The sequence below is a fragment of the Sylvia atricapilla genome, chromosome 3 (assembly GCF_009819655.1).
Source record: "Sylvia atricapilla isolate bSylAtr1 chromosome 3, bSylAtr1.pri, whole genome shotgun sequence".
NCBI classification, from domain to species: Eukaryota; Metazoa; Chordata; class Aves; order Passeriformes; family Sylviidae; genus Sylvia; species Sylvia atricapilla.
Window position 1 is genome coordinate 70,520,914 of NC_089142.1, and position 26,879 is coordinate 70,547,792.

The 26,879-nt window shown below is 38.5% G+C and overlaps 1 protein-coding gene across 1 annotated transcript in view; it reads left to right on the forward strand.

The window, feature by feature from the left end:
• Window positions 1-26,879, forward strand: part of LOC136359803 (pecanex-like protein 2) — a 147,906-nt gene that overhangs the window by 61,570 nt on the left and 59,457 nt on the right. The window contains exons 17-21 of the mRNA XM_066316744.1: window positions 275-371; window positions 6,701-6,793; window positions 7,297-7,447; window positions 11,180-11,321; window positions 14,755-14,932. Coding sequence (XP_066172841.1) covers window positions 275-371; window positions 6,701-6,793; window positions 7,297-7,447; window positions 11,180-11,321; window positions 14,755-14,932 — 661 coding nt within the window. The remainder of the gene's footprint in view (window positions 1-274; window positions 372-6,700; window positions 6,794-7,296; window positions 7,448-11,179; window positions 11,322-14,754; window positions 14,933-26,879) is intronic.

Consider the following 26,879-nt stretch of genomic DNA (forward strand, 5'->3'; position numbering starts at 1 on the left):
TGGTCATAAATGCAACAGTATCCTTTCTGCTCTTTCCTCTAAATGACTGAGTCACGTTGATTGGGCTGCAGAGACTCCTCAGGATTCTGATAAGGAATTTCTGCCCTGATCACAGGTAGACCTGGTTTGTGTCAATCTCCAGCTGTACAGTGATAAAAATGCTATACATGAAGAAGGAAATCTGAGGCTTTTCTTCCTCCTCTGTCCTTCAGGAATATTCATATCTGTTGCACATGTTCAGAAGTAGCCTAACTAGGATTTTTTTTTTAAACAGGTCCCTTATTCAGTGTAAATATGTCCCTCGCTATCTACGCCAACGATTTGAAGATTCATCAGAAGATCCACTCCCAGAAAAAATGAGAGAATCAGTGGTAAGGCTTTTTCTTTCATTACTTTCTATTCAAAGCTCTCTCTCTCTCATCCATTTTGCCCACTGAGGAACCTTGTAAATATTGTCATTTAGTAATTTAAATTACAAAAAGTCAGACAGATGATCTTTACAGTGAGGCCAGCAGTGAGAAGGGAGATACACACCATTTTCCTTTCTGAAGGGCTCCTTTGAAGAGCTCTGCCACATTGATTCTTTAATATAGCCATGGGAAATCCACTTTTAGAGCTTGGGGAGTGGGGCATCTCTTATCTTAGTACACAGAGAACTAATGCAGGTTCTGTGCACAGAGTTACAGCCTGGCAATCTGGTGTGTCCAAGGCAGGCTGGATTGTTCAACAAGCATTCAAAAAGGTGAGCAGTCCTGCCAAACTCTCTGTCTGCACTGGAGAGGAAGAAGATTTGGTCCACAGAACTACACGTGTTTAAAACAGCCCCTATTCTTTATTTTTTTATGTCTGGGGCTACCTGTTTTTCAGGAATGTCTTTTCTGTGCCAGGAAATACTCTTGACTGTGTGCTCTCCACCCCAGCCGAGCCAAGTGGAGCACACTGTCAGACTTGGCACCTAGAGGTGGAAGAAGCACATGAAACTGGGATAGTATGGGAGAGGGAGGTACATGCCTGGTGCCAAGCATTGCCATCTCATCATCTCTTCTTTGCTTGGCAGGCTGTTTATTTACTACTGTCTGGCAGGAAGCTCTAAGTTTGTGTCAGCTTATTTCTCACTTCAGCATAAACATCGTGAAGTGACCCATCTTCCTTTTTGTGTCTTTTTATATTAAAAAAATGTTTGCTGTTACCCAGGAGAGGTTGATCTTATAAGGCATTCATGTGGGAAGATCATCAAGTTTCCAGAAATGCTGAGGGGTGTTTGACATCCGTCACGTGAATTGTCCTGCTTCCTGGCTGTCAGACAGCTCTTCCTCCTGACCACATCCCCAGCGCCTGCATCAGAGCATTTGCAACCTAGGCAGCTATTCCTAAACTTCTAAATGGTCTCTAAAGTCCAGGAGCATTCAGAGAGTCTCTGGAAGATAGACTGCCTTTTTTGACCCTTAGACATGACCTGAGAGTCCATAGTTCCTACTGGCCTCCAGATGTCCCTTCAAAGGGATGCATCTCTCATGTACATCTTGAATAATTTTGTAGGCATTTTATAAGGTGTTACACAGCCTACATTCAGCATATGCATTGATCTCACACTACCAATGTTTTCTATTTTTCTAAGCTGCTGCTTAGATTGTCAATTTTGCCATGCGTAATGTTATTTTAAACTGCTTCCTCTAATAGGGCCTACATAAGATGAAGCGATATGGCTTAATCCTTGTTGCTTGTATTAAGCTACAGTTTCTTGCAAACTAAACTGTTTGCAACAGTTGATACTGGAATATGAATGTGCATCTAGAAACAGAGTGAAAAAAAATGAAGTATTTTTGTTAGAACTTTGCTGTATTCTGTGGTATTTGTGGTGTGTAGGTTATTGCCATGGGTCATTGACATTCCATTCCGGTACATGGGGACCGTATGGCAGATGTAATGGAAAGCTTCTCATGCTTCTGTAGTTCTGTCTTTTGCTGATAGTGCCTTTCTTGGATGAGTACAGTGTCTGATCTCATCTGTTCTGCAGATGGAGCCCAGCCTGGGGACTGAAGCAGTTACTGCAGCTGTCCACTTAACTGGTTTCATTTCACAGTGCAGAGGGAAGCCTTGAGCAAGGCTTTAATAAATTGAAAACAAAAACCAAAAATAGTGGAAAAAATCTTCATCTAAGATCCTGGCTGTATTTTCAAAATGGACTAATTCTGCAGACTCTCTAACGATTTTATATCAGTGACATGGACAGGGATCTGCTGTCTTACACTAACACTGCACAGCTGTACTTGGGCCCTTGAGCCAAGGGTGGAAGATGCAGAAATATAGGGATAACTGCACTGGGATTTGCCAGACACAGAACTTCAGTTATTCTCTCCAGAATATTTTGTTCCTGTCACACTTCTAGGATTAATTAAGTGGGCTTCCTGGCACCTTTGCTCTCCAGGAAATACCTGCATTTGGGAATTGGCACTTTTCTGCTCTGTACATTTGATACTCCATGCTGTTGCTGCTATTAGGCAGAGCTGCTTTCCTTCAGTGTTGCTGAAGCTTGCTAGTTCTTTGCCATGATTTTTTTTTTCTCTCTGTCTGGGCTTTCTTCAATCTGTATAAAAATTGTAAGCAAAAACGTTTGCTTATGCTGCCAGTTAGCAGTGCTAATTTTCAAGAAATTAGCTGAAGAAAGAGAGGGCAGTTTCTGATTAATGTGGGCTCTTTGTCTAACCCTTGTGTACCTGGTACCTCTGTCTCAGTTAAATACCCAAGGAGATTCCCACTGCTGTCCCACCAATGCAGTGCTAATAGGGCAAGTGGGGAAGAGCTGAGGCAGGAGAAGATGCATGTGCATCGAGTTCGAGGAGCACAATTGAGTCATAATCCCTGCTGGCTTGCTTCAGCAACAGTCATGTTTAGGATGTAGACTTGGCTGACTCTTCAAAGCCAATTTAAAATAATTTCCAGAAATTTTGTAAGGGGATCTTCAAATGGTTCAGAAGCTGGGTGAAACAATGTATCAGTGTTTGGAAGAGATTTCATGATGGTAGCACATTTTTTCTTGAAGTGCTCCCCTGCGAGGAGAGTATTCCTTACGCCTGTCAGTGTGGCAGGATGCAGCACAAGCCAGCCTTGCCTTGGTGATGTGTGGTCCACATAAGACCATTTAAATAAGACCCATTTTAATCAGAAAGCCAGAGGCGTGCAGAACCAAATCGCTTTCTCCAGGAGCTGAAAGCAAACAAGGTTAATATTGAAGATTAATGTGTTGTTTTCTGAATGACTTTGCACTGATGTTAGGAATAATAAATACAACATCTCTAATGTTTAGTTACATGACTTTTACCCTTTTCCTTTCCTTGAATAGCTGTGTAAGAATTGCCAGCTTTGGAAGCCTGAATTATGAAGCAGCTGTGATTGATAATTGACCATTCAACTTTGAGAATGGAGCTTCCTACCATTATAATTAATTTCTGTAGGCATCCACATGGCTGATTACTAGATTAAGCAGTGGCCTGAGGGTGATAATGCGTTACATTCAAACTCAAGGTTCCTTCCTGGTCTTTAGTACAAACATTTAGATAGCTAATAAAAGGATTTGTACAAAGCTCCAAAAATCTAATTGAAAATAATGGTTGGGCTTGATTTTTAACATCTTTTTCCACATAAACAATTCTATAATTCTGTGATAGTAATTAAAACCAAAAAAAAGTGTCGCTCTAGTATATTCTGCTTGTAAAATCCCCAAGGCATCCAAGGGTAGCAGTGTCGGTTTGGGTTTGGTTGGTTTTTTTTCCTTTCATGTAAAAATAGAGAGTGTAGAATGGCTTTCAGCCCAAACTATGACAGTGACTATCTCTCATTGGAGAGATCTGAACTGTGACTAGAGCTTAATTTTTACATTTTTGGACCAATTGTAGTGAAGAGCTCAAGTGTCACACAGTAGAGCTATTCAGTGTTCAACTCATAAGTTCCTGGCCTTGGGAATGACATCCAAAATCCTGCTTGAGACAGTTGGGTCCAAGGTAGGCACATGGTTTTCAGGAGCTAGCTGCCTTCCACAGGAAGGCCAGAAGCACAGATCCATCCCCAGCAGGTAGAAGCTCAAGGTTTTCTCCTGGAGAGTAGCTGTGAGTCCCTCTCAGCTAGAGAGATCCCTGCCATTTCCTGGGAAACCCTGTCCCCTGTGCAGTCACACAAAACAGAGGCAACCATTGCTCAGCTTTGTTTTAGAAGAAAAAAAAAAGCCTGAATTTTGTGAGAAGCTTGAAAGTATTGGCCACATCAAAAGGGAGCTCCTGTGGGGATTGTTCAGCAAGTCAGCAGGGGAGGAGTATATTTACATTTTGGAACACTTCAGTGCAAGGGCAGGACGACAAGCCTGGACATATATGATAATTTAAACACTTTCAATATTGCCAGAAATGGAAAGCAATTGTCAAATTTGGGGTTGAAGAACTGAATAATAATAATTTCCTTAAAAACATTGGCCTTTTTCTGTATAGGACTGTCAGAAGGGGTGAGAGCACTGTGAAAAGGACAATTGCAAAATGAAAGATGGGAAATACAAGTCCTGTGCAATATAATTTGTGTAGTATGTTCCCTTCTGAATGAAATGTTTGAAAAGATTCTCTTTGGTCATCTGGCCTGGAATGGAAAATTAGGATGCAACCTCTCCCCAAAATGTGTATTGTTATCACCTCTGCTGATTTTACAGCTAAATTCTTAATATTTTAGGTGGTTTTTAAAGTGTCAGCTTCTTCAGTCATCTGATTGTGAGAGAAATCAGTCATTTTAATAAGACTTTTGGATTATACAGAAGAGCTTGTGAATATGATTGGAGCATGTTTGTTGTTCTTAGAAGCTTGTTTTAGATTACTGAGTAGTTGAATTCAGCTGTGCAGAAAATGATACTTGATCAAGACTTTTCATGCTGTGTATTCACAAAAGGGCTGAAATAGTGCCATATAAATTTGACACTGCTGATTTTCTCAGCTACTGCTGTTTTACATAGGTTTTGTATGCAACATCTTCAAAAATATCCAGAAAGGTTAAAAAAATCATTTCCATTGCACAGATTGGTAATAATTCCATTACTCATTTTTATTAGACTGTGTTTTATCAGTACTGCTCCTTGCTAGTGAGAGAAAGTTGTGAGAGAACTGAACAGAGAAGACCTGTGGGGACAGGCATATTTGGTCAGGGAAGGTTTGGTCAGGGAAGAGAAGGCTTTTCCTGTGAGCTTCTTCAGGTTGAGGTTCCTCTCTTGAATGCGACAGCCAAGGAGCAAGGCTAGCAGGACTGGGCTTTGAAAAGACCTAACTCTGCTCCCACATCTTCCCACCAAATGTAGCCCATGCAGAGTACAGGGCTGTCCAGAGAAGGATGGTTCTCAGAGTGGAGGTATGTACATACTGCTGAGCAGCCTGGGAAGGGCAAAGACCATGGTGGTCGCTTGAGACTTCAGCTAAGCCGTATTGGAGTCTCCTGGGACAAAGCAAAAGTATTTTCCAAGCCTGTAGGCTTTTTAGTCCTGCTTCATTTCAAAGGATTGCTGCAGTAAGTGGAAGTGCTGATGCTGGTGACCTTTTACTGAGAAGCATCTTTCATAACAGGGAGTGATAGGCAGCCTAAATATAGAGGTTGCTACCAGCTTCCCCGGTAACTCGCAACCCTTCTGTTCATTGCTTGTTCTGCTTGCTTGCTTTTTATCTCCTTTATTTGTAGGTTTGCCATACCATCATTATCTTAGTTTTCTTTCTTTTTCTCTGATGAGATCCATTAAGCCTACCTAGATTGCACCACCAGGAAGTCAGATGAACCTCTGGTTCTGACAAAAGTGTTGCTTTTCACATGTTGTTTCTAGGTATCTCTGAATTAAAGCATAAGTCAGTTTCTAAACCAAGAGCTACAAATAGTTTCTCATTTGGTAACTTAGCAGCAGTACTGTGTGTTGAACCTAAATGCTCTTCTCATAAATCTAAGACAAGATTTTCATTTACTCACAAAAGCATTTGGGTGACCTCTGAAGTACAATTCAGAAGACTGCACAGATCACAAGCTATCTTGTTTGTTTGTTTACTAAGAATGGCATTTTAATCACAAAAAAAACCCTGCTGTAAAGACAGTGATATTCCCAGTCTTTTGAAACAAAGTTACTCCTGCCATAGTTACAGATCTTTACATAAAGGCACATGTGTCCTTTCATTATCGTTCAATGAGACTGGAAAAAAGCCTTGTCTAAAATCCACAAAATCTTGCTGCAATTTGACTTCCAATAAAGAAAATCAGAGAATGGGACATGTCATGGAAAGCATGACTTTTTTCAGTAATGCAAGAGAAAGGGAATAAGAAATTTTAGTTCTTTAAAATAGGAAATGGAACCAGAATTTTGATTCCCAAAAATAAGAAAGTCATAATGGAAAATAATTATATTCCTCAAGCAGTATTAAAATGTATTGGTTTCATTTTTCCAATATTATAGCTTCATTATTTAAAAATATAGTTCAAAATTAGGCATGAAGAATTTAAATGTGATTACTTCAACAAACCTAGAGTGTGGAGAAATAATTTCCCAAAGTAGAGTGGAGAAAATACTTTTGTATTAGGGAGTGCTGATTAGCCTTATTGCAACGCAGAGTGTAAGTAATTGAGAACAGAGTAATTTGCTTTGGTTAAAATAGTGCTGCCGTGTTAATTTTGTGTAAAATAATTATTTTCACAGAAAGAAATCTTGAAATCGGATCTCATTGTCTGCACAGCAGTTGCTGTTCTGTCATTTGCTGTCAGTGCCAGTACTGTGTTTCTATCATTAAGGGTGGGTATCTGTCTTTTTTCCCCCCCTCTAAGGTATTATGTCTCTTATGTAAAACCACAGGGTGCTTTAACTGGAAAGAATGGATACTTTGGGAAGAGAAGTTACTGAAAATGTATTTACTGGTCATGATAACACTATTATATCTGAAAAGCAGTTAGTTTCTGGATATTTGTATTAATTTTAGTATTACTTATTTGACATCTCTTTCCTTTAAACCTCCACAGCTCTTATGATATGGAACCCAGAGGACAGAATGAATAAGCCTTACAATTTGCCTTTTTTCCTCCAGTCATGGAGGAAAAAATTGGTTAATTGTGTGTGCAAAACACATATGTCAAAATCCATATTCACCTAGATTCAAGAATTTGAACATAGGAATAAAAAAAATATTGGCACAAAATACAACTATAGAAACTGTTTAAAATGTGGGTTTTTTAAATATATATATATAAATCTTGTATGCAAGTTATAACTATGTTTTATTTTTTTCTGCTTTGGCCCAGCCATTTCTCAGCATTGTCCTGTTTGCTCTAGCGTGGACAGTGGGATTTGTAACACATTACATCCTTCCTCAGCTCCGCAAGCATCACCCCTGGCTGTGGATCTCCCATCCCATCCTCAAAAGCAAAGAGCACCAGCAGCGGGAAGTGAGAGGTTTGTAGTCCAGTCTTTTCTAAACAGTGGAATCAATGACTTCCAGCTTGCCTTGGTTTGAAGAACAAAAAGAAAATTTAGAAGTAGCAGAGCTGGGAGAATAAATTTCTCTTTTACTTTTGAGTGGCGCATGTATCTGATAATTTTAATTTTTCCACTGCACCACCAGCAGATCTGTGAATCTGTTGGAGTTGTCTTCTCAGGCCACTGCCCAGATGGGCTAAGGCCAGGCACACATGTCTGCAGATTGTCCGGTCTGGTGCCCCTGCTCAGAGCAGGGTCAGCTAGAGCAGGTTGCTCAGGGCTGTGTCCACTTTTTAATATATTCAAGCAGGGAGACTCTAAAACCTTTCTGGACAACCTGTAATAGAATTCAGTCATCCTTACAGTAAGAAAGGTTTCTTCAAATTGTGGTGTTTGAGTAGTTTTTTGGTGGAGTTTTTTTATCATGATTGACATGATATAGTTCATGCCTAATACATTGGCATTCTACATTATTTAAAAACTTAAAAGATTGATGAAATTGATGCATATTTTTTCTACTTCCTGACATATCAGCAAATGTAGTGCAATTTAGGTGTTCTAATTTCAATTGTAACACTTTTAGAGAAACATTAAAATTGAAAAGGACTGAAATTTTCTTTAAGATTTGTTTCTTGCTGATGTCTGCTGGTTTCAGTGGATGGTGCCTTGATTCATGTGAATATCAGTCAATATTTTAGTACATCAAGATCTGATTTCCTGTTCTGAGAGTTATTTCTGAAGCAGGCAGTGTGCTTTAAGAAGCAAAGCTTCCCCCCTCCACCCCAGCTCTCTTCTTGCCTTTGCTACCAGCCAAAAGCTTGCTTGTCATTTCTTGATGGATCCCACGCCTTAATAATTCTCAATATATGTTTCTGAAATGTTTGAAGGCAGCATTTGCAGAACAGTCTGTTGAGGGACTTTGTTCTTCAACTAGACCGCAAAAGAGTTCAGATCACTCTCTGGAAAACCATTAATGATTGAAATCTTTTTTATTTAAAAAAAAAATAATTACATGTTTCAAAATGATTACTCTTCAAACAAGGGTTGGGTATGAAGAAAGTACCCAAGAGACTTGATTGAAGGTTGCCTTTTAACTTTTCCTGCAATGTGCCAAGGAAGGTATAATAGAAACAAAAGTATTATTAAGCACCATGCCCAGCTGAAAGCAGTGTCCAGGACTTCCAGTCACTGATAACTGGTAATTCTGATAAATACCCAGGTTGCACAGTTTGTTTCAGCACTTAATCATAAAAGACCACTGTAGGATTTCTTTGCCTTGTCCTGATTGAGTCTGTCTTCATTTGTCAGAAAACATTATTTTCCTAAATGCAGTGACGCAGCGTTTGAAAAGGTTGAAGGTAGAGACCTGCTGGACTGATTTCCACAAATGGGTTTTTTTCTGTTTTGAGATCCAGCTGCATTTCTCATGCTACCCACTGTGGGGAACTGGCTTTTTTTGCTTCTTTTGCAGTCCAAATTTATATGTGGCCCATTCCTGTACTTTGGGGTCTAAGTATTATTGCAATATGGCTGGTGTTGTGTGTTAGAAAACAAGAGGGGTTTTTTTAAAAAAATATATGTAACAATCCCTTAGGCTGCTGCAGAGGTTTTTATCATGTCTGAGATGAGACAGACTGTGGAAAAGGTAATCCCTTTGATAAATATGTCTGACAGGCTTTCTTCTTTCTTTTGTCCTGTAATAAAAACGTAGGAATTAAACTTTAAAATGTTCCCTGTTTGTACAGAAAGAGAAACTTGGAAAAAGGACAGTAGTACCCTATAGTTGTCAGTTGCGGACAATGAAAGGAGAAGTACACAAAATGAGGAGTTTCTACTGCATAGACTTTAATTTAAATCTATTTTTTTTATACAATGGTAGTACTATTAAAAGACAAATAACTGCTTGCAATTAGACAAACAACTGGAAATGACAATTCCACAAGTTTATTACTGTCTTTGTTGCATAGACTCTGGATGAACTGCTTGAACTTTAAGGTGTTCCATAGAATAGCAATTACCAGACCTGTTTTGTGATGCCCCTGTGAGATAACTCAGTTATTACTTGTCATTGCCTTGGCTGGCTGCAGGACAAAAGGCTTAGGTCAAGATGTATGAGCTTATGGTATAATAGATGTGTAGAAACTAGTGCAGGACTAAATGAGAAAGAAACCCTGATACAATAGGTTATTTTTTGTTGCCCGTCCTCCCCACTACTGCTTTTATACCCCACAGGTTCATGTAAGCCATTTTCAAATCATCCACATCTTTCCCTGTGCCCCTCTGAATCTGAGCTCTTTTTTCTGTCTCCATTGTCTGAACAGATCTCTCTCTGCTCCTGCACCTGCATTCTGTTGGTTTGTGTGATATGCTTATCTCTTTACTGAAGCTTGAATTCTTACACATAGCACAGCTTTGGACATGGCTGAAGTTCTTGAGCTCAAGAGGAGGAGAGGGGAGTGGGGAATAACAGCTAGGTTCCAAGATGGACATTTTGATGTGTGTATGAACTTTTAGGAGGTGCCCTTTAGGTAATGAAGAGGAAATATTTTTATGTTATAGCAAGAAACAGAAATTATTTTTTCTGAAGAGTGATTTTTTTCAAGAGCATTGCCTTAGCTTAAGGTACTGACAAAGCATTACTTCAACCTAATTTAAAAGGATTGCTTTTAGATCTTTCCCTTAGCCTATGCAATATACAACTGTGCCTGTAGAACACAGAAATCCATTGATTCAGCATGTCTTTGTCTATCTCTGAAAAGGTGTGTATGGAAGAGGGGGTTGTCTACATATAATTGTTTTCATTTTGCAGGGATGATTATTGAAGATTCAGTAGCTGGCATTTTTATTTCTGACTTAATACCAAGTTCTGCCTTTTTGTGTTCACTGTTTTTCCAATAACCTTGTCTTGATGAGCTTTGAAGAAAAAGGCATTGCCTTTGTCTGTACACAGGTGTTTCTGCACTCAGTTCACCTAAGTTGTCATAGCAGTTGGATTGCATGAGGCACTTGGTTCTTGTTTAATACTCATATTAAGCACTGTTGTATTGTTAGAAAAGTCTACTGAAAAAAAGAAAAAAAAAAGGCAAAAAAAAAAAAGCTATTCCTTAGAGAGGAATGATGTGAGATGTGAGCCTGGCAGATACTTCTTACATTGTCTGTTTAAGTGTTTTGGGAAACATCTATGACAGTTTCTAGCTCCTGGTAATTCTTCAGTCCTTAGATCTCGAGAGGTTTTTCATTTATCAGTGAGTTCAATGATAATTTGCAGTCTAATGAACAGTGTTTTGCTACTATAAGATGGGGAAGTAGAGGCACAGAGTTCAAATGAGGTTTCCTAGGTGATTCAGCAGGTTGGTGCCAGAGCTGGAGAGGGCCCCTCTGGGGTCATTACATCCACTGAGAGTACTATTTAATATACTGGCTAAATAATTGGATGATGTAAAAACTACCAGATAGCATGTGCTATCTGTTTTGTGGTTTTTTTATGTGTCTCAGGAGTGCAGCTATAAGCAGCAAAACCAATACTCTCTAAACTCAGAGAACAAAACTATTTCTCTATTGTCAAAGAATTATGAATTCCATTGTTCCATAAATTAGTTGGTTGACTTTATTTATTAATGTGAGCTAATTCGTGTCTTCTATGGTACTCCAGTGCAAAAAATGCTGATGATTTGATGGCATGATCTGTTATCTGAATTTCCATTTCAGATGCTGCTCATTTGATGTGGTTTGAAAGGCTTTATGTGTGGCTACAGTGCTTTGAAAAATACATTTTATATCCAGCCATAATACTGAATGCACTCACCATTGATGCTTTCTCAATTAGTAAATACAAGAAGCTTGGTACACAGTAAGTAGATTATAACTCAAAGCATGTGATTAGTAGAATATTTGGTTTTAGACTGAAGACTGAGAAATGGAATTTGTTTTTAAATAAGCCTATAATCTTGTCGCAGTTTGCTTTCATGCATATTAGTTCGAAATACAATAATCATTGGCTTTGCTGCAAGAAAAATGCAAAATTACCTTAGCACACTAAAATATGTCTCCAGTGAGAGAGAGTGAAATTAAAAGATTAAAGAGCTATATATAGATATATATGGAAGGTCTACATGTCAATTAAAAGCAAGACACACTATACCAGGCTGCAGGTGTTTGATGGGCATAAACTCAGTGGGGTAACTAGAATTAATCAGATGAAAATGAGAAATCTAGGCTGGATATCAGGAAACATTTCCTAACTGGGGATTTTTAACACTATAGTAGTCTCCCAAAGGAGTTATCAGAAGATTCACCACACAAGTCTTTTAAGGCTGAATAAAATATTAAACAGTGTAGAAAGGTGAGTAGTCCTGTATCAAGAGGGGTTTGAGAAAGGTGGGGGTACAAGGCTTGACGAAGTCTGATGTCTTAGATATTAAGCAGAACTGGTGATGCTGATCCATGGTCTCACAGTCTGATCCTTGCGACAGCCTTTTATGGTAAGTATTTTAGTCAGCGACTTGCCTACTGCAGATATTCAGCAGGCTTAGTGACTGCAGTATCCCCAGTGAGCAGAGTTTCTGCAGTCTTTTTATCAGAATGACAGTGATGCAGATGATAAAACAAAGAAACAGCTTTGGAATGTTCCAGTAGCAAGAAAAATACTGGGAGGTGGGAAAGAGTTCCTCAGTATCCATAATAATACAGATTACTAATTTCAGATACTAGATTAAAAAAATTGATGTAAAAATTGCATGTTAATTTTAGTTTTTTTCTTTCTTGAGGAGCAACACAGCTTTAGGAACTACACAACTGTAAGGAAAGGCAGCCCCTGCTTTTCAGGGTTGAAACTTGGACTAGGACATTAGTCAAATTTTCTGCATATTTCCCACAGACAGCAACTTTCTAGAGAGACTCTCGCCATTGACTCATTGATAACCTCTGCATCCCCAGTGACATTTTTCCGCCCATCTTGGAAAATGCTACAGCCTAAGTCCTTCAAGAGTTCAGGTGTACTGTCCAGGGTGGCACTGAATCCACACTTATCCCTCTATTTAGTTTGGCGAGGCTGGGAGAATTAAAAGTAGTCAGAAAGCCATTTGTTACCAGCTAGCAGACGTGACTGAACACATGCACGGAGCAAATATGTAGGGTTAAGAAGGTGCTATTTTTACATAGTCATTCCTCCAAGCTAGATTGCACTTTGAAAGTATCACCTCCCTCAAGTGTTCAGAAGAAATGAGTCAGACCCCCAGAAGTCTTGAGATTAAAGAAAGTAATTACATTTGTCTGCCTCTGATTGTTTGGCCTGTGGGGGAATACCACAGCGATCCTTTTCCTTCCCCATCCCCCTTGTGTCTGTGTGATCACCTGTGTAAAACCTGATTTCTCCTTTTCCTTGTAACTCTGGTCTATCCATGAAACTCCCTTTTCCTCTGGCTCTCCTCTTTAATACATTCTCCCTACAGCTGCCATCCAAATGCCACACACAAAGCGTTCATCTTCAGATCCTACCTATTTCTTAACTCTGTAAACCCATGAGGGATCCTGGATTCTCCTTGCTACTTCCATATACAGTGCTGCTGAAGGTTGTACTTGCAGTGCTTTAATGAATAAATACCTGTTTCCTGTTGCTGGAGCATTCCTTAGTTATCCCTTAGACCACCCAAGGATCAGACCACATCAGGCTGTAGGGAAGGGAAGACACTCTCCCACTCAGTGTCTGAAAGTGTCTGAGGTGATACATTTTGTATGATTTGATGTCTGAGTTTTCCTCAAATTCAATTTATCTTTTAAAGAAGCTTCTCCTTGCCTTGTGATTTAAAGGATTGCAGCAATTTTCCTCTTGAGGAGGCAGAACAGCTCCTTTATAGTCAGGAGTTTGTTTGAGCTTTTCAGACCTTGATGTGCTGCTTATTAACAGGACTCATGCTGACAACGCCTGCCCCTGTTACTTGCCAAAGAGGCACTGGAAATCATCCCCCCTTCTCATGCTGGCTTACATCTTTCCCCAGGAGTTAAGGCCTCAGGAAAAGCACCTTTTGTAGCAGTATTTTTAAATAATAAATAATGAGTATATTATTTTTTGTTACTTCTGGATGCATTATTTTGTTAAGTGTCATTTTTTGGTGAGAGTTTCATCATAGTAACAGGCACAATGACAAAAATGTCTTCCTTTTGCTCTATAATCTGTAAGTTTCCATGTCAAAATTTCTCCATGTTGCAAGAAATTGCTGCTTTCTGAAAAATGAGATATACAGCTGGTTAATATAGGATACACTGGAATGGCTTCTGGTGGCTTCAGAATCTATTTAGCTTAGTCATTAGGTTTTCCATTCAGAAATGTGGGGCAAATTGAAAAGAACAGTTTTGACAAGGTGGAAAATTAGGTTAGCTTGGTGTTTCATTCCAACAGTAATGCTCTGCTGATCCTTTAGAATGACCAGCGCTCAAAATAAAGTTGCATCTGCATTACAGGAGATGTACAATAATGAATAAATGCCACATAAAATAAAATCAACCTGGAAAATAGGAATCTTGCTAGGATGGTGGAAACCTGTTGAGAGCTTTCTAGCCTGCCAAGTGTCAGTCATGGCAGCAGATATTCTCCTGGTTAGCAGCAGGATGAAGGAGAACCTTCCATGCATTTTGCAAATACCTGGCCTATTTCTCATTCATTATACACTGAAGTCCCCACATTTTAGAACACATAGCTGCAACAAAACTTCTTTTCATCTGATGAATTACTGTATAGAATAGCCAACTTTCTGATTAAGAACAGTGATAAGAATTTCAAACACTTCACATCTATGTTTCTATCCAGAATTTTGGAAGCATATAATGAAATTACAAGTAAAATTATAAATTCTGTCATTGAATGAAATTTCTTGTAATTAAAAAAAAGAGCTTAAAGGTAGGGTTTTTTTCCCAAATTACAGTAATGTATTAATGAAAGTGCCAAGATATTTCCTGGACTGAAATTTTATTTTAAGAGGGATAAAAAAGTGTCTGGTGTAGATTTATGAATTTTAGTAGTCATTACTACTCTTTTTACAGAGTTCATTCTGTTTTACAACTTACAAATGTGTAATAATGATAAGGAAAAATTGCAAAATTTCACATAAGTAAAATAAATGTGATGATTTCTGATATTATTTCTATACCCTTTTAATAAATAAGATATGTATATTTAAATATGTGTAGCAATTTAAAATACATCTGGTACAGATATTTGTGTTTAACAGCTTCTTAATTTAATACCTTATGACTTGATTAGGTTTTTCTCTCTCCTTTTCTTACAGCTGTGACATTATCCTGATAACAGTTGCTGGGATGAAACTCCTCCGCTCCTCATTCTGTAATCCTATTAATCAGTTTGTTACTTTGAGCTTTACTGTGATCTTCTTCCGATTTGACTACAGAGACATTTCAGAAAATTTCTTGCTGGATTTCTTTATGATGTCCATTGTGTTTCATAAGGCAAGTTTTAGAGCTCCTATAATTTCTTTGTAAAATACATCTTCTCGGTGTCACCTGGCTGATCAATATGTGATAGGACCTTTTAGAAGTAATGAATGCATACATAGACTCAGATTAGTATTAGGTATTGGAGAGGAAAAGATGTATTAAGTTGAAAAAAAGGCTTTGATTAAGTGTTTTTTTCTGGCTTTGTGCAATGTTTTTCATCTACTTTTTGTTCACATGTTGCTATATAAAGTCAGGATTGTTGTTTTCAGGAGGAGAATCCTCAATGAGTTGGAAAGAGCCTCTTGGGTCATTAGTGCAGGACTGTCCTCCAGATCAATCGCCTGGTATTTTTTATCTTGGTTTCCTTTGAATGCCTCTAGTGGTTGACTCAACAACTTCCTTTGGGAAATTATTCCATTATCTAATCACTCTCATGATAATAAATGTTTTCCTAATGTCAGCTTTAACATTTTTCTTTTCCTATTTTCAGTCTGTTATCCTTGTGACGCTGCCCTTAACCTTAACCTCAGTGCTCCTTCCTCTCTATTACATTGTTAACTGTTGAAGTGTGCTTCAGTGGAGTATATTTAAAAACTACCAAACCCTTTCTGCATCAGTCAGGTCAGACCCTGTCTTTATGTGGAATCTAAGCTGTTTCACTGAAAGAATTAGGCTTAACTGATACCTTGAGAAAACACGGTAAAGTACTTAAGATTTGAAAGTATTTGTCCAGGGGTAGCTCTGGTGAGGTGTTTGATTTTGTTGTTCTTTGTTTTATTTGGGTTTTTTTTGCTCAGGCTTCTTTTTTCGGTTTCTTTTTCTAAAATATTCTTAGTCTATGTATGACTATCACTCAGCTAGCATCTCTTAGTTTCTGAGAGAAGAAAGACATGGTTCTATATTGATTGCTGCATGTGCTGTGGAGATATCCAGCCCTTCTACACAAGGGGCATCAGCTCATACTGCTGTCCATGCCCACCTGGAAGTTTCAGGCTTCTTATGGAAAGGCCCAGTTATTTGGTGTTACATTGGGAATTCCCTGTCATTTACAGAAAGAATGAAGGATAAATTAAATGCTTTTCCTGGTTTATTTCTGTGCTGCTGTACAGGAGGATGAGAAAAGAGGAGTCACGACTTGGTGAGGTAACTTGAGGTCACACTTTTTGCTAAACTCTTGGACCATACTCCAGCAGAAGCTTCACCTGCTTCAAGCCTTCTCCCTCAGAACTATTGTTCTGCTTTCTCACTGCTGGGGTGAGAAGGCAAGGGCTGGGGAGGAAGGGCAGAAGAAGAGGAGTAGAAGAGATGAGACAAAGCTCTGTTTTAACAAGATCCTCCTCCACTATACTCTGATCATAAAACAGGACTAGAGCAAATTTTTAAGCTTCTTAGCTTAGAGTGAAAGATAACCAGTGAAAGCAATGCAGAGTTTGCTAGAATTATGCCAGTTTTCAATATTTATTTCATTACCATATTCCCTAGAAAAAGGGGTAAATTTCTGCCTCCAGAGAAGTTTTATCCCTGATGGGCATCAGTGGAATATCTGAATGATGGTTTACTTAGTCCTAAAACTCATTCTCTAAAATCCTCTTTACAGGATCAAAAAATTAGCATGCCAGAGTTGTAAGTTGCACTATTTGTTAATTGTTTTGAAAATATTGACCTCATGAGCATATCACAAAATACTGCTGTGAATTATTGCATGCTTTTGTAAGAAAGAGATATAAGTCTTTTCAGTAGGATTTTTTTTAATAGAGTTACTTGGGTAGATTGAAGCTACTGTTCACAGTGGAAAGACTGGTGTTAAAATGAGAATCAGATAACGAAGATTGCTTATTAAATTGAGCAGAGATGTTTGCTAAAATAACTACCACTCTACTAGACTGAAAACTGTACTGAAGACATGTTTTGCAAATGTAGTTTTAGCATTGACCTTCCATCTTCATATCTAACAATATTTGAAATTTTGCAGGTCATTAGTTCAGCAAGTGGAATTGTCCTTGTTCCATTTTAAAAATTCTAAGTCAAACGGTTGAATTATTTCTATTACAAAAGCACATGCACAATTTCACAATGATCATTAGGTCCAATATGAAAAATAGCATTGCAGATGATAGCAATTAAATTCCTTTTAATTTCAAGTCATAAAGGGCATAAGTTTTCTTTACCCTAATTAAGGTTTGAGCTTTAATTAGCTCAGCATTGTAGAACTTCAGTAAAGGATATGATCACTTGAGGATAACATGTGTTTATTTCATACTATAGGCCCTAAGTAAGCTGCATCCACCTTTCTTCCTAAAAGCTTTATGTGTCTTCACAGATTCTGTCTGTATTTCAGTCATTTTTATGTTTGCACTTATTTTTTAAAATACAAACAGAATCTGAAGTATTGTCTATTACTGTCACCTTTAGTTATGCGGAGTTTATTACACAGTCATGACTGATTTCTGTTTGCACATTGAAAATGTCAGTTTGCCACTCTCTTAATTATGGAACACTAGAAGCTGTGTCGTACTCATAATGATGGCAGTTTTTAAGCAAGCTTACCCCACAAAAAGCTTTGCATGCTTTCAAAACATGGTGGTAATATTCTTTTGTTCTACCAAACACTGGGGAAGAAAGAATCTAAATTCAACAGACATTCACAACTGCACTAGTCACTCTTGATGCAGATTATATGGAATAAAACTTTGCTAATAATGTTTGGTAGAGTATTTCTAAATAGCTCACTGATTGTGCTTCCCTTGTTTTCCCCATTGTGCTGTTAATTTAATGTAATTTATTCAAATCAGAAACTCCAAATGAGCATACTGCTCCCTGAGCAAGCTGGGACACGGAAGTCCGAATTGCTGCTCACAGATTTTCATCTCTCTTAGCCAAAACACCCACACTGAGGTAACACAGAGAACAAGAGAAACTATTCAGTTCCACTCCTGAGAATGTTTTTTTATTTTTTGTCTTTTTAACAAAATAGGACTTACTAATGTGACACAGTTAATTCAATTCTTTTTAAATTTTTTTTAGCTGTTTGCGTTTTGACAAATAACAGAATGTGAAAGCACTAAATGTTGATTTAGGCACATACAGAGTGTGCTATTTTGTATTTCAAATTGCCTTGGGAAGACAGCAAGATAAACATTTAGGAAAGATTTTCTTACTTGTTTTTCAGAATGATTTCAGCTTTCAATTCAAGTGAAACAGGACTTCTCCATCTTTCTTAAGCTAAGACATTCCATGTAGCAAGACTAGGTTGTGTCCTTGACTACAGCCTGGGATTCTTCTGTTGTCTATAATCTTAAAATCAGAGCTGAATGGCCTTTTAAAAGTATGTGGTTGCTCATTCAAAATGTGTGGGTGAAATGCTCTGATGTATATTCTGCAGGAAGTCAAACCAGATAATCGAGACAGTCTTGGTCCACATGACTCCATGCAAACTTTTCAAATGAGCCAGTTGTTCTCCCTGGATGTGTTAGGAGATAATGTCAGTGCAAAGGTTAATAAGAATGTTCCTATTAAGTGAAAATGAAAACCTACAAAAAACTGAGAATATATTCTTCATAGGCTTAACAAAGATGGAATATATAATAGATTTAGGAGATTTCTTCCTAGACATTTAACACTAGGAAAAATTCTGAGACTCTTTCTTGTAACAGAGTAAAAAAAAAAAAAAAAAAAAAAAAAAGTGGAAATTTTAAATGGTTTGAATAGTTTATGTGGAACTGATAAAAAGATGGACCTTTCTTCCATCCTTTTGCTGTCTACTGACATAATATCAAACTGAGGAAAAGCTCTAACACATGCAAAAGGTATGAGAGGAAAGGCATATGGATGGTTAAGCGATATTACAGCTCATCCAGTCCATTTTTCTTCAGTGTGATAAAAACAAACAAAAAGTAAAGCAGTAGTGTACCCAGCACTGCCTTCTATGGCAAATGTGTGAGATGCTTTTGAAGGATGTCTGGACCAGCTGCTCAAAAATGAACCAGTGTTTAAATGTGAAGCTGAAGTGAATGCAAGTCATTCAAACAGCAGGGATAGCAGTTTGGAACTAGCTGAATGTTAACAAGGATGCTCAGGGCAAGACTTGTCCTCAGCTCTTTTGCTGTGCTCTGTTAAAAATGCAGTTTTCGTTTCATCCAGTGCCACAGGCATCCTCTAAATTTTGCTGGTGGAAAGGAGTCATAGTATCTCCCTGAACTGCTTTCAGAACCTCAAGCAGAGCTGATGTTGAGCTGAAGGAGCAAAGACAGCAAAAAAACTCGGTAGGGTGACTGTGGATCCTCCTGGCTGTAGTATGCTCTTGGCTACTACAAAAGCCTAGTGGGAGGTTCTTGCCAGTCTCTTCACTACTGGGAGCCTGCTGCTAAACTGGCTCTTACCAGCAGCTCTTTCATCTCTACAGCACAACTGAGAAATTATACTTGTACTTTGGAATATGAATTTTTGACAAATCTGTGCAGATTCCTTTAAGCCCTAAAGAGTGAGCCACCCCTAGTTTACACAGTCATCTACCACAGATCTGAATGGGGATGATGAGTGCCATTAACCTTCTAAAGTATAGGACTACAACTTATCTCTTTCACTGTTTCGCATGTTACTGTCAGGTAGTTTAATGGCCTCCTAATTTGTGTGTGTGGATGAACTAATTAGCAATACAAAAATATGAAATCACCTTATATTTTCTTAACATCAAGTCTTCTGAGGGCTCTGAATTTGTCCTCTTGCATAAGGAAAAATAATCAAAGAAGCAGAGCTTGTTAAATTTGCCTTCATTAACACTGAATTTATTTGCCTAAGTACTCTTATTCCTGCTGAGCTCACTTAAATATACAATTTCCCTGTTTGATATTTTTTCTTCTTTCCCAGAAGACATTTTCCAGCTAATAAGGAATCTGCATTTTTGTAAGAATTTTTCTTTTTCTGTATACTTCTTTCTGACATCGTATCCAAGACCACGCATTTATGAAGGATGATCTTTGTCAAAGTAAATCCAGCTCACACAACCAGTTTGTAGCAACCTGGCAGACCTGTGCTGATCAGGCTTAACTTTCAACATCCGCAACACAATCCCTTGGACAGGAAAGAAATTATGTGTGTCATCTTGTTTTCCTTCATTTTATGAGAAAGTGCTGCCAAGTGCATTGACCTTCTTGGTGCTTTGTTGGAGTCAAGTAATTAACCTATTGGATCTCTTTATTGCCTTTGTGGCAATAAAACTCTTGGTAGTTGGCATGTCTCATTGATTTAGATGCTACTTATAAGTCAAAAGCCTCACTCTTTTTCCTTTCCTCTTCTGATTTTTCATCCTTCTCTGAATCTGATGTTTCATTTCAAAGCTTCTGGCTCCAAGTCGTTAATTCATATTTTAATCCATTCCTTGCCATTTGTGCATACTGAAATCCAATGTCTTAATCATCTGTACCCTCTTGGCTCACAGCTGTTTCCTCAGCTTTTGATATCTGGCATACAAACCCTTTTAAAACACTTTCTGCTGAGTAAAATACCCAAGGCTGCATCTGGTATTTGACAGGATAATCCCAGTGGTATTTTCCATAGACTCCTTAACTCTTTTGGGCACTGCACAGTTCATGTTTCCTCTTAATATTGGAGGAATGGTTTAATTGATTTTTCATTCAGCCTGCTGTCACTGGCCTCTTTGTCAGACTTCATTCATTATACTATTCCCGAATTACATTCTCTCTCTTTTTTTTGGTGGTTTTTGTTTGTTTGTTTTCTGTAGAATGGGGCAAGTGCATTTGGGGGTTCCAGTGAGGTGTACACCCACTCCCTGGGTCAGTATGGCTCAGTATGCACTATATACTATATCCACTATGTTCATGTACATTCGTGCTGATAGAGGCCTATTCTCTGTTGATGCAGGCACTGAAAGGGAAACCTGGAGTACTTCAGTGCAAACTTGGTGGTTTTTCTTATGTCCACTTTTACCACAGAAGGATCGAATTACTTGGGTTGGAAGATATTTCATATATCATCGAGTTCCAACTCCCCTGCCATGGGCAGGGATACCTTCTACCAGATCAGGTTGTTCAAAGCCCCATCCAACCTGGCCTTCAACACATGGATGGGGCATCCACAGCTTCTCTGGGCAACCCATTCCAGTGCCTCACCATCCTCCTAGTGAAGAATTTCTTCCTAATACTTTATCTCTTTAAGTTGAAACCCATTCCCCCATCTCCTTTCACTTCAGCCCCCTATAGAAAGCCCCCCTTTCCAGCTCTCTTGTAGGTCTCCTTTTGGTAGTGGAAGGCTGCTTTAAAGTCTCCCTGGAGTCTTCACTTCACCAGCCTGAACAACCCTAACTCTCTCTGCCTTTGCTTCATAGGAGAGGCACTCTATTCCTCTGGCCATCTTCTTTCCCATCCTCTGGACCCACTCTGACGGGTTCACATCTTTCTTCTGCTAGGGGCCCCAGAGCTGAATGCAGTGTTCCAGATGGGGTCTCACCAGAGCAGAGCAGAGCGGCAGAATCCCCTCCCTGGCCCTGCTGCCCACGCTGCTTTGGATGCAGCCCAGGACATGTTTGGTTTCTGGGCTGTGAGTGCTCATGGCTGGGTCATGTCCAGCCTCTCACCCACCAGCACCCCCAAGTCCTTCTCAGCAGGACTGCTCTCTATCTGTTATCTGAACAGCCTGTGTTTGTTCCTGGGTGCAGGTGCAGGACCTTTCACTTGGATTTGTTCAACTACATGAGGTTTGCCTGGGCCCAGTCCTTTCAAAAAGGAAATTTCTGGTAAGATACAGTGTTAGCAGAATCCATGCCTATGAAGGCTTTCCTGAAAATGCTTGAATTAGTGCAGCTGATGAATGCACTCCCAGCTACACTGATTTATTTTGCTTGTCTGGCCCTCTTCATATTAAGCTGGTAAGCTCTGATCTTGTCCTTTTTGCCCACCTCGGGATATATCTGAGTCTGTTTTTTTTACAGTGCCACAAGTTCCTTCCCTGGGCTCTTGCTATCAGCTGACAGTGTAGGAAGAAGCAGCATCTGCCATGAGCAGATCCAGGGCTCTGTTAGGATTTATCATCATCTCATTGTCATAATCCTTACCATACTTACATCTGGTTAACATTTAACTTCAGTTGTAAGGTTTTCAAGGCTTGCTACTCAAACTACTTAAAATATTGCCTGTTTTGTCCAGCGTCAGTGTTAAGTGCTGAATGTTGTGTTTGAGGAATATATTCTTTCCTGCAAGGTTTGATATCAGGGATTTGGAATGATTATATTTTGATCCTCTTGTCTGTATTAGATTAGACAATGATTTTGAAGCCCACAATATAAAGGCTCCAAGTGTCTGTGGACATTTGCAGATAAAGATGTCTGTGAAAGTGTTTGTTGTAGGTTCAAAGACAATAGAATTGCTGTCCAAATACACCAATAGAATGTCACAATTACTTAAGATGCAAGCATTAAAAACTTCTAGTATTTCCAGTAAATCTTGTTTTGCAGGATTTCGTAGGTGCAGTTTGTTTTAAATGGTATTAAATAAAAACCCAAAAATCAATGATTTGCAAAGGAAAGCTATGAACTAGAGTAAAATTATTCCACCAAGTTTAATTTGATATCCTTAAACACATACATACTTACAGCTTTTCCCTCTTGATGTATATTAATTTTTATTGACATACCAAAAAGAAAATAAAAATATACCAGTAGGTATTAGAATTTAACTCTGAAAGCTGGAGTTTCCACTTGGTCAGAATTAGCTTAACATGAAAAGTAAATATTCCTCTCGGAGTCTCAGTTCAAATCATCTGAAGTTCTCAGGATTTAAAGAGGAATACAAAGAAATACCTGTTCAAACTGGGAAATAATTTCTTTCTGCACTTAAAGAGTGAGATTTTTAGTCTCAATTTATGTTGCATGTAAGGCATATTGCTATATGTATATATGACCATTATTTTTGTTTAAAACCTATGTGTATATATACAGTTTTTATAAAGCATAGAAAAATTCAAACTTAGCAAGAAAATGTTAATGTTTATGCATTATTTAGTCCCAGAGTTGCCAAGAAGTCTGCCCACACAGAATCCCAACAGATGCCAAACACATAGAAGGGCCGCCAAAAGCTGAGAGCATTGCATAGTCTTCATCTCACACTGAGTCATTTAAATTCTGGTGTTAACCTCTGCCTAGTTTATTAAAATCTATCAAACTGGGAAAAGGAGATGCCATTTTAGTGATGTTTCAGACTCCACAAATCTTTCATTATTCATGTATGTTAATTACATCATCCATTAACTTTGTTTGTACTGGACCTTAAATTTGGTTAAGTAAGAATAACCAGATTCAAAGAAAATCCTGGGAAGATAAGTCTTTGCCTTTGCTTTGTTTATTACTCACTGGTGCACCAGAAATCTGTAGGAGCTTCAGAACGCATAGAAAGCTTCAGGATGACTAAGATAAAATGTGTGTCCACATAAAATAAATATGAAAGACGGATGCATGTACTGCACTTTTACTTGACGGTAGTGGGAATATGCTGGTTTAAATTCACTGAAAATGCAGATAATTTAAGTCTTTATCAAAGACTTTAGGAACTGTTTCCTGTGTAAAAGTGTCACATGTGTAAAGATATCTAGGAATATTAGAACTTTTATGCCCCCTAAATAATGTATAATTATATATTATTAATAATATATAAACATCTAATAGTTTCTGCTTATTGAACTGTAGAAAACATTGAAGACCTAGTAAGGCTTAGTACAAATATTCTTTTATAAATAATTCTAAACTGGGATGCAGAAGTCTTAAATAAAAGTTAATCTTTTAGGTATGTTTAAAGAAATGTTTATAAGAAGAGGGTTAAAATTCAACAGAGACTATTTTTTTTTCCGTTTTGACTTTAGATGAGAAGGTTCCCTCTTTGTATCTAGCGCTGTTACACCTCACCCTCCGTCATTCAAACAAAATTGTTCTGGGGATTATTTGTGTGTTTCACAGAACCACAGAAGGGATGAGGTGTCCCATCAGGTCCCGTGGAAGTGGTTTTTTTTCCAGTTTGTTAAACGTGCTTTTAACTAATCCTTTGCTATGTAGGGTGTGTCAGTTTTTCCATGCTTCCTCACAGGTCTCAGAGGCCTCAGACTTGAAGGGTGACCACTAAAGACCAAGGCAAGGAAGGCATTGAGTACTTTGGCCTTCCCTGTGTCCTTTGTCACTAGGTCCCCTGCCCCATCCATCAGCAGGTTCATGTGATATTTTCCCAGCCTGTGTGTTGCTGTCGATACACCTGTAGAAGTCCTTTCTGTTGCCTTTTACGTTCCTCAAGATTCAGCTCCAGATGGGCTTTGCCTTTTCTCTCTTTCTTATTATTCGTACTGTATTGTTTCTGACAATTTAAAAAAGATGAAAGTTTTCTTCTCTAGCTCATGTCTTCAGATTACTGAAGGTTGAAATGCGGCTAGTTGTAGTTGAAATAAGAGAATAGCCTCCCCTATTTCTACAGGCAGTTTTTAGCAGCTTCAGTTTCTTTCTGTGAGAAAAGCTCTTCGAGCTCCCCTGTCAGACGTAGGAGGAAGCATATTGCAAATTGGATGAAACTGATAAGGAGAAACAGCTTCTCAGATCGTTCTAGCAAAACGAAAAAGAGAAAATGTAAAGCCAAGTCCTCCTTTCCTAAATCTCAGTGTTGTAGTTGGTAGATGACATCACCTTTAGCAATTATAGTTAGAGATGTAAAATGCTAATGGCATATTACCCTGAAGGCGTTTTTGCAGAACATGCCCTAGAAGCAGGGATTTAAGAGGTAATAGAGGCACTTGACAACTCTTAATGAAAGCAGGAGCTTGAAAATCACACATTTCCAGGCTTTTAAGTGCGGTGTTGTAAGGCTTTCAAAAACCCAGAGAGGTTCACTAAAGCATTCTTGCTTCGTGTTCTTGTGAATGGAAATGAGCTCCTTTGCCTGTCTTGTGGAAGTGTTAGCTGAGAGGCAAGTGTTGAAAGAAACAACAGCAAGTTCAAGTAGTGGTGAATGCAGAGGCAGTAGGACTTGTTAGATGCAACAAGGAACTTGGGCTCCATGGACTAAGTTTTGCAAGGTGTAAATAATAAAGAACAATTAAAAATTATGTATTGGAACAAGGAGCCAGAAGGTTGTCCTCCTGGATTTGGTCTCCTAGCAAAAGCAAAATCTAAATTTCACTTGAGATTTGAAAATCTTTTGATAAATTTTGCGCTTTGAGCACAGCTGGGGTGATTTATGACTGTGATTTCAATCTGTAACTGGCAGAACTTTGCTGGGTTGTGCTGCAGTTTTGAATTTTTGAGGTTTCAAATGCAAGTCATCAGCTTTTTCCAGCCTTTCACTTAAATCTTTTTACAGATAAAATTTTTCCTCCAGCTGTTCATTTTGATCTTGTAGATAAATAAAAATGAAGCAAAACAAAGCAACCCCCAACCTGCTAAATAAGATTCAAATAAATAAATGTCCGTTTGAGTTTCAGTTCAGTTTTACTTGCCTACTTTATTGCCGCAGTCTGCAAGTCACATGTAGTATTTTTGACAGAAAACAAAGTTAGCAAGATACGAGTTTCTCAAACCGAGTAGGGGTAACCAGGCTGAGCACTGAAGGGGTTGTAACAGCTTGTTTTTATCAGGGCTTTAGTGGTTTTAAATAGTATATCTGTGCAAATTAAGTGTAATATATACTCTGCCTATTGCTCCTAATTTGAGTCGTGCCAAAACAAAGGAAGTGTGTGAATCACTGCTTGCATCTCAACTGGAAGGTTTATTAGTGGTAACTGCATCTAGTGTTGAAACTGGTTATACCGAGTTAGCAGCTGCTGTCTGATAGTTTCATAGCACGAAGACCAGAACAGCTCAATGCTACAAGCGATTCTTACTTCCCTCATATTTATTATGAAATTATTTACTACAGTCTGTGGAGAAGCTCAGTGAAACACCCTGTAAGTGCATTGCCACTATGGGTACAAATGGCCGAGTGGGATTTTGAGGGTGGTGACTTCAGGAGGGGTGAAAGGAGCTGGCCAGAGGTGTCTCCTGTCAGACTGTCAGCATACCTGTAGATGAACTGTGCCCAGAACTGTGCTCTGTCCCCGAGGCCAGCTGTCATTAGGGAAGCCTGTCTCCATGCTAATGAACTCTCCCAGTCTGTGTGAAAGGTGGAGGTACGGAATTTCCACCTGGAAATGAACCATGGAGAGTTTTCATTCAAAAGTATTCATGGAGATTGTTTGGAAGAGTGTTGTTTTGGCCAGACCAGAACCTTCCCAGATGCCTTTCTAACAGTTTAAAAATATGCAAAATATCAGTGCTTGAGAACATTCCCTGGAACCATTTTAATGTACAAGTGTTGATACAGTCTCAATGTCTTTCAGAATGTTGGCAAAGTCTTGTTTTTCACTAACTAAAAAACAAAACCAAAAAAAACCAAAAAAAAACCTTCTAAGAAATTCAACATATATTTGCTATATGAGCATGAAATATTGCATATACTCCTGTTTCACTGTCAACTTTTGTGAGTGTTGAGCACTAATGTCTATTGATGGCCAAATCTTTCCTGACAGTTTGTCAGGAACCCACTCTGTAATAGATGAGACATAAGATCTGTTTTGGCCTGATGCCAAGAGAAATGACAGGGGGAAAAATGTATTCCAGGGAATAAGTACACATCATTCTCAAATCAGAAACTGCTAGTTGGAGCACCAAGCATATTTTACAGGAAGCAAAAGTAAATTTGTTGTGTTTTTCAGTTTGTACTGCACAACAATAAAGGGTCATATTTATATAACATATTTATGATACAATGGTCTTGAAAATGCAGCTACAGTTCATGATGAATGCTGTGCATATGCTTACATTGCAATAGCTTCTCCCATTGAGTCAACAAATGAGAATGTTGTGTTCTTGAGAAGTAAGTCTATTTTCCATGTGCATAGCCACACGTCACACATTGAACTTTCTCTGTTCACTCTA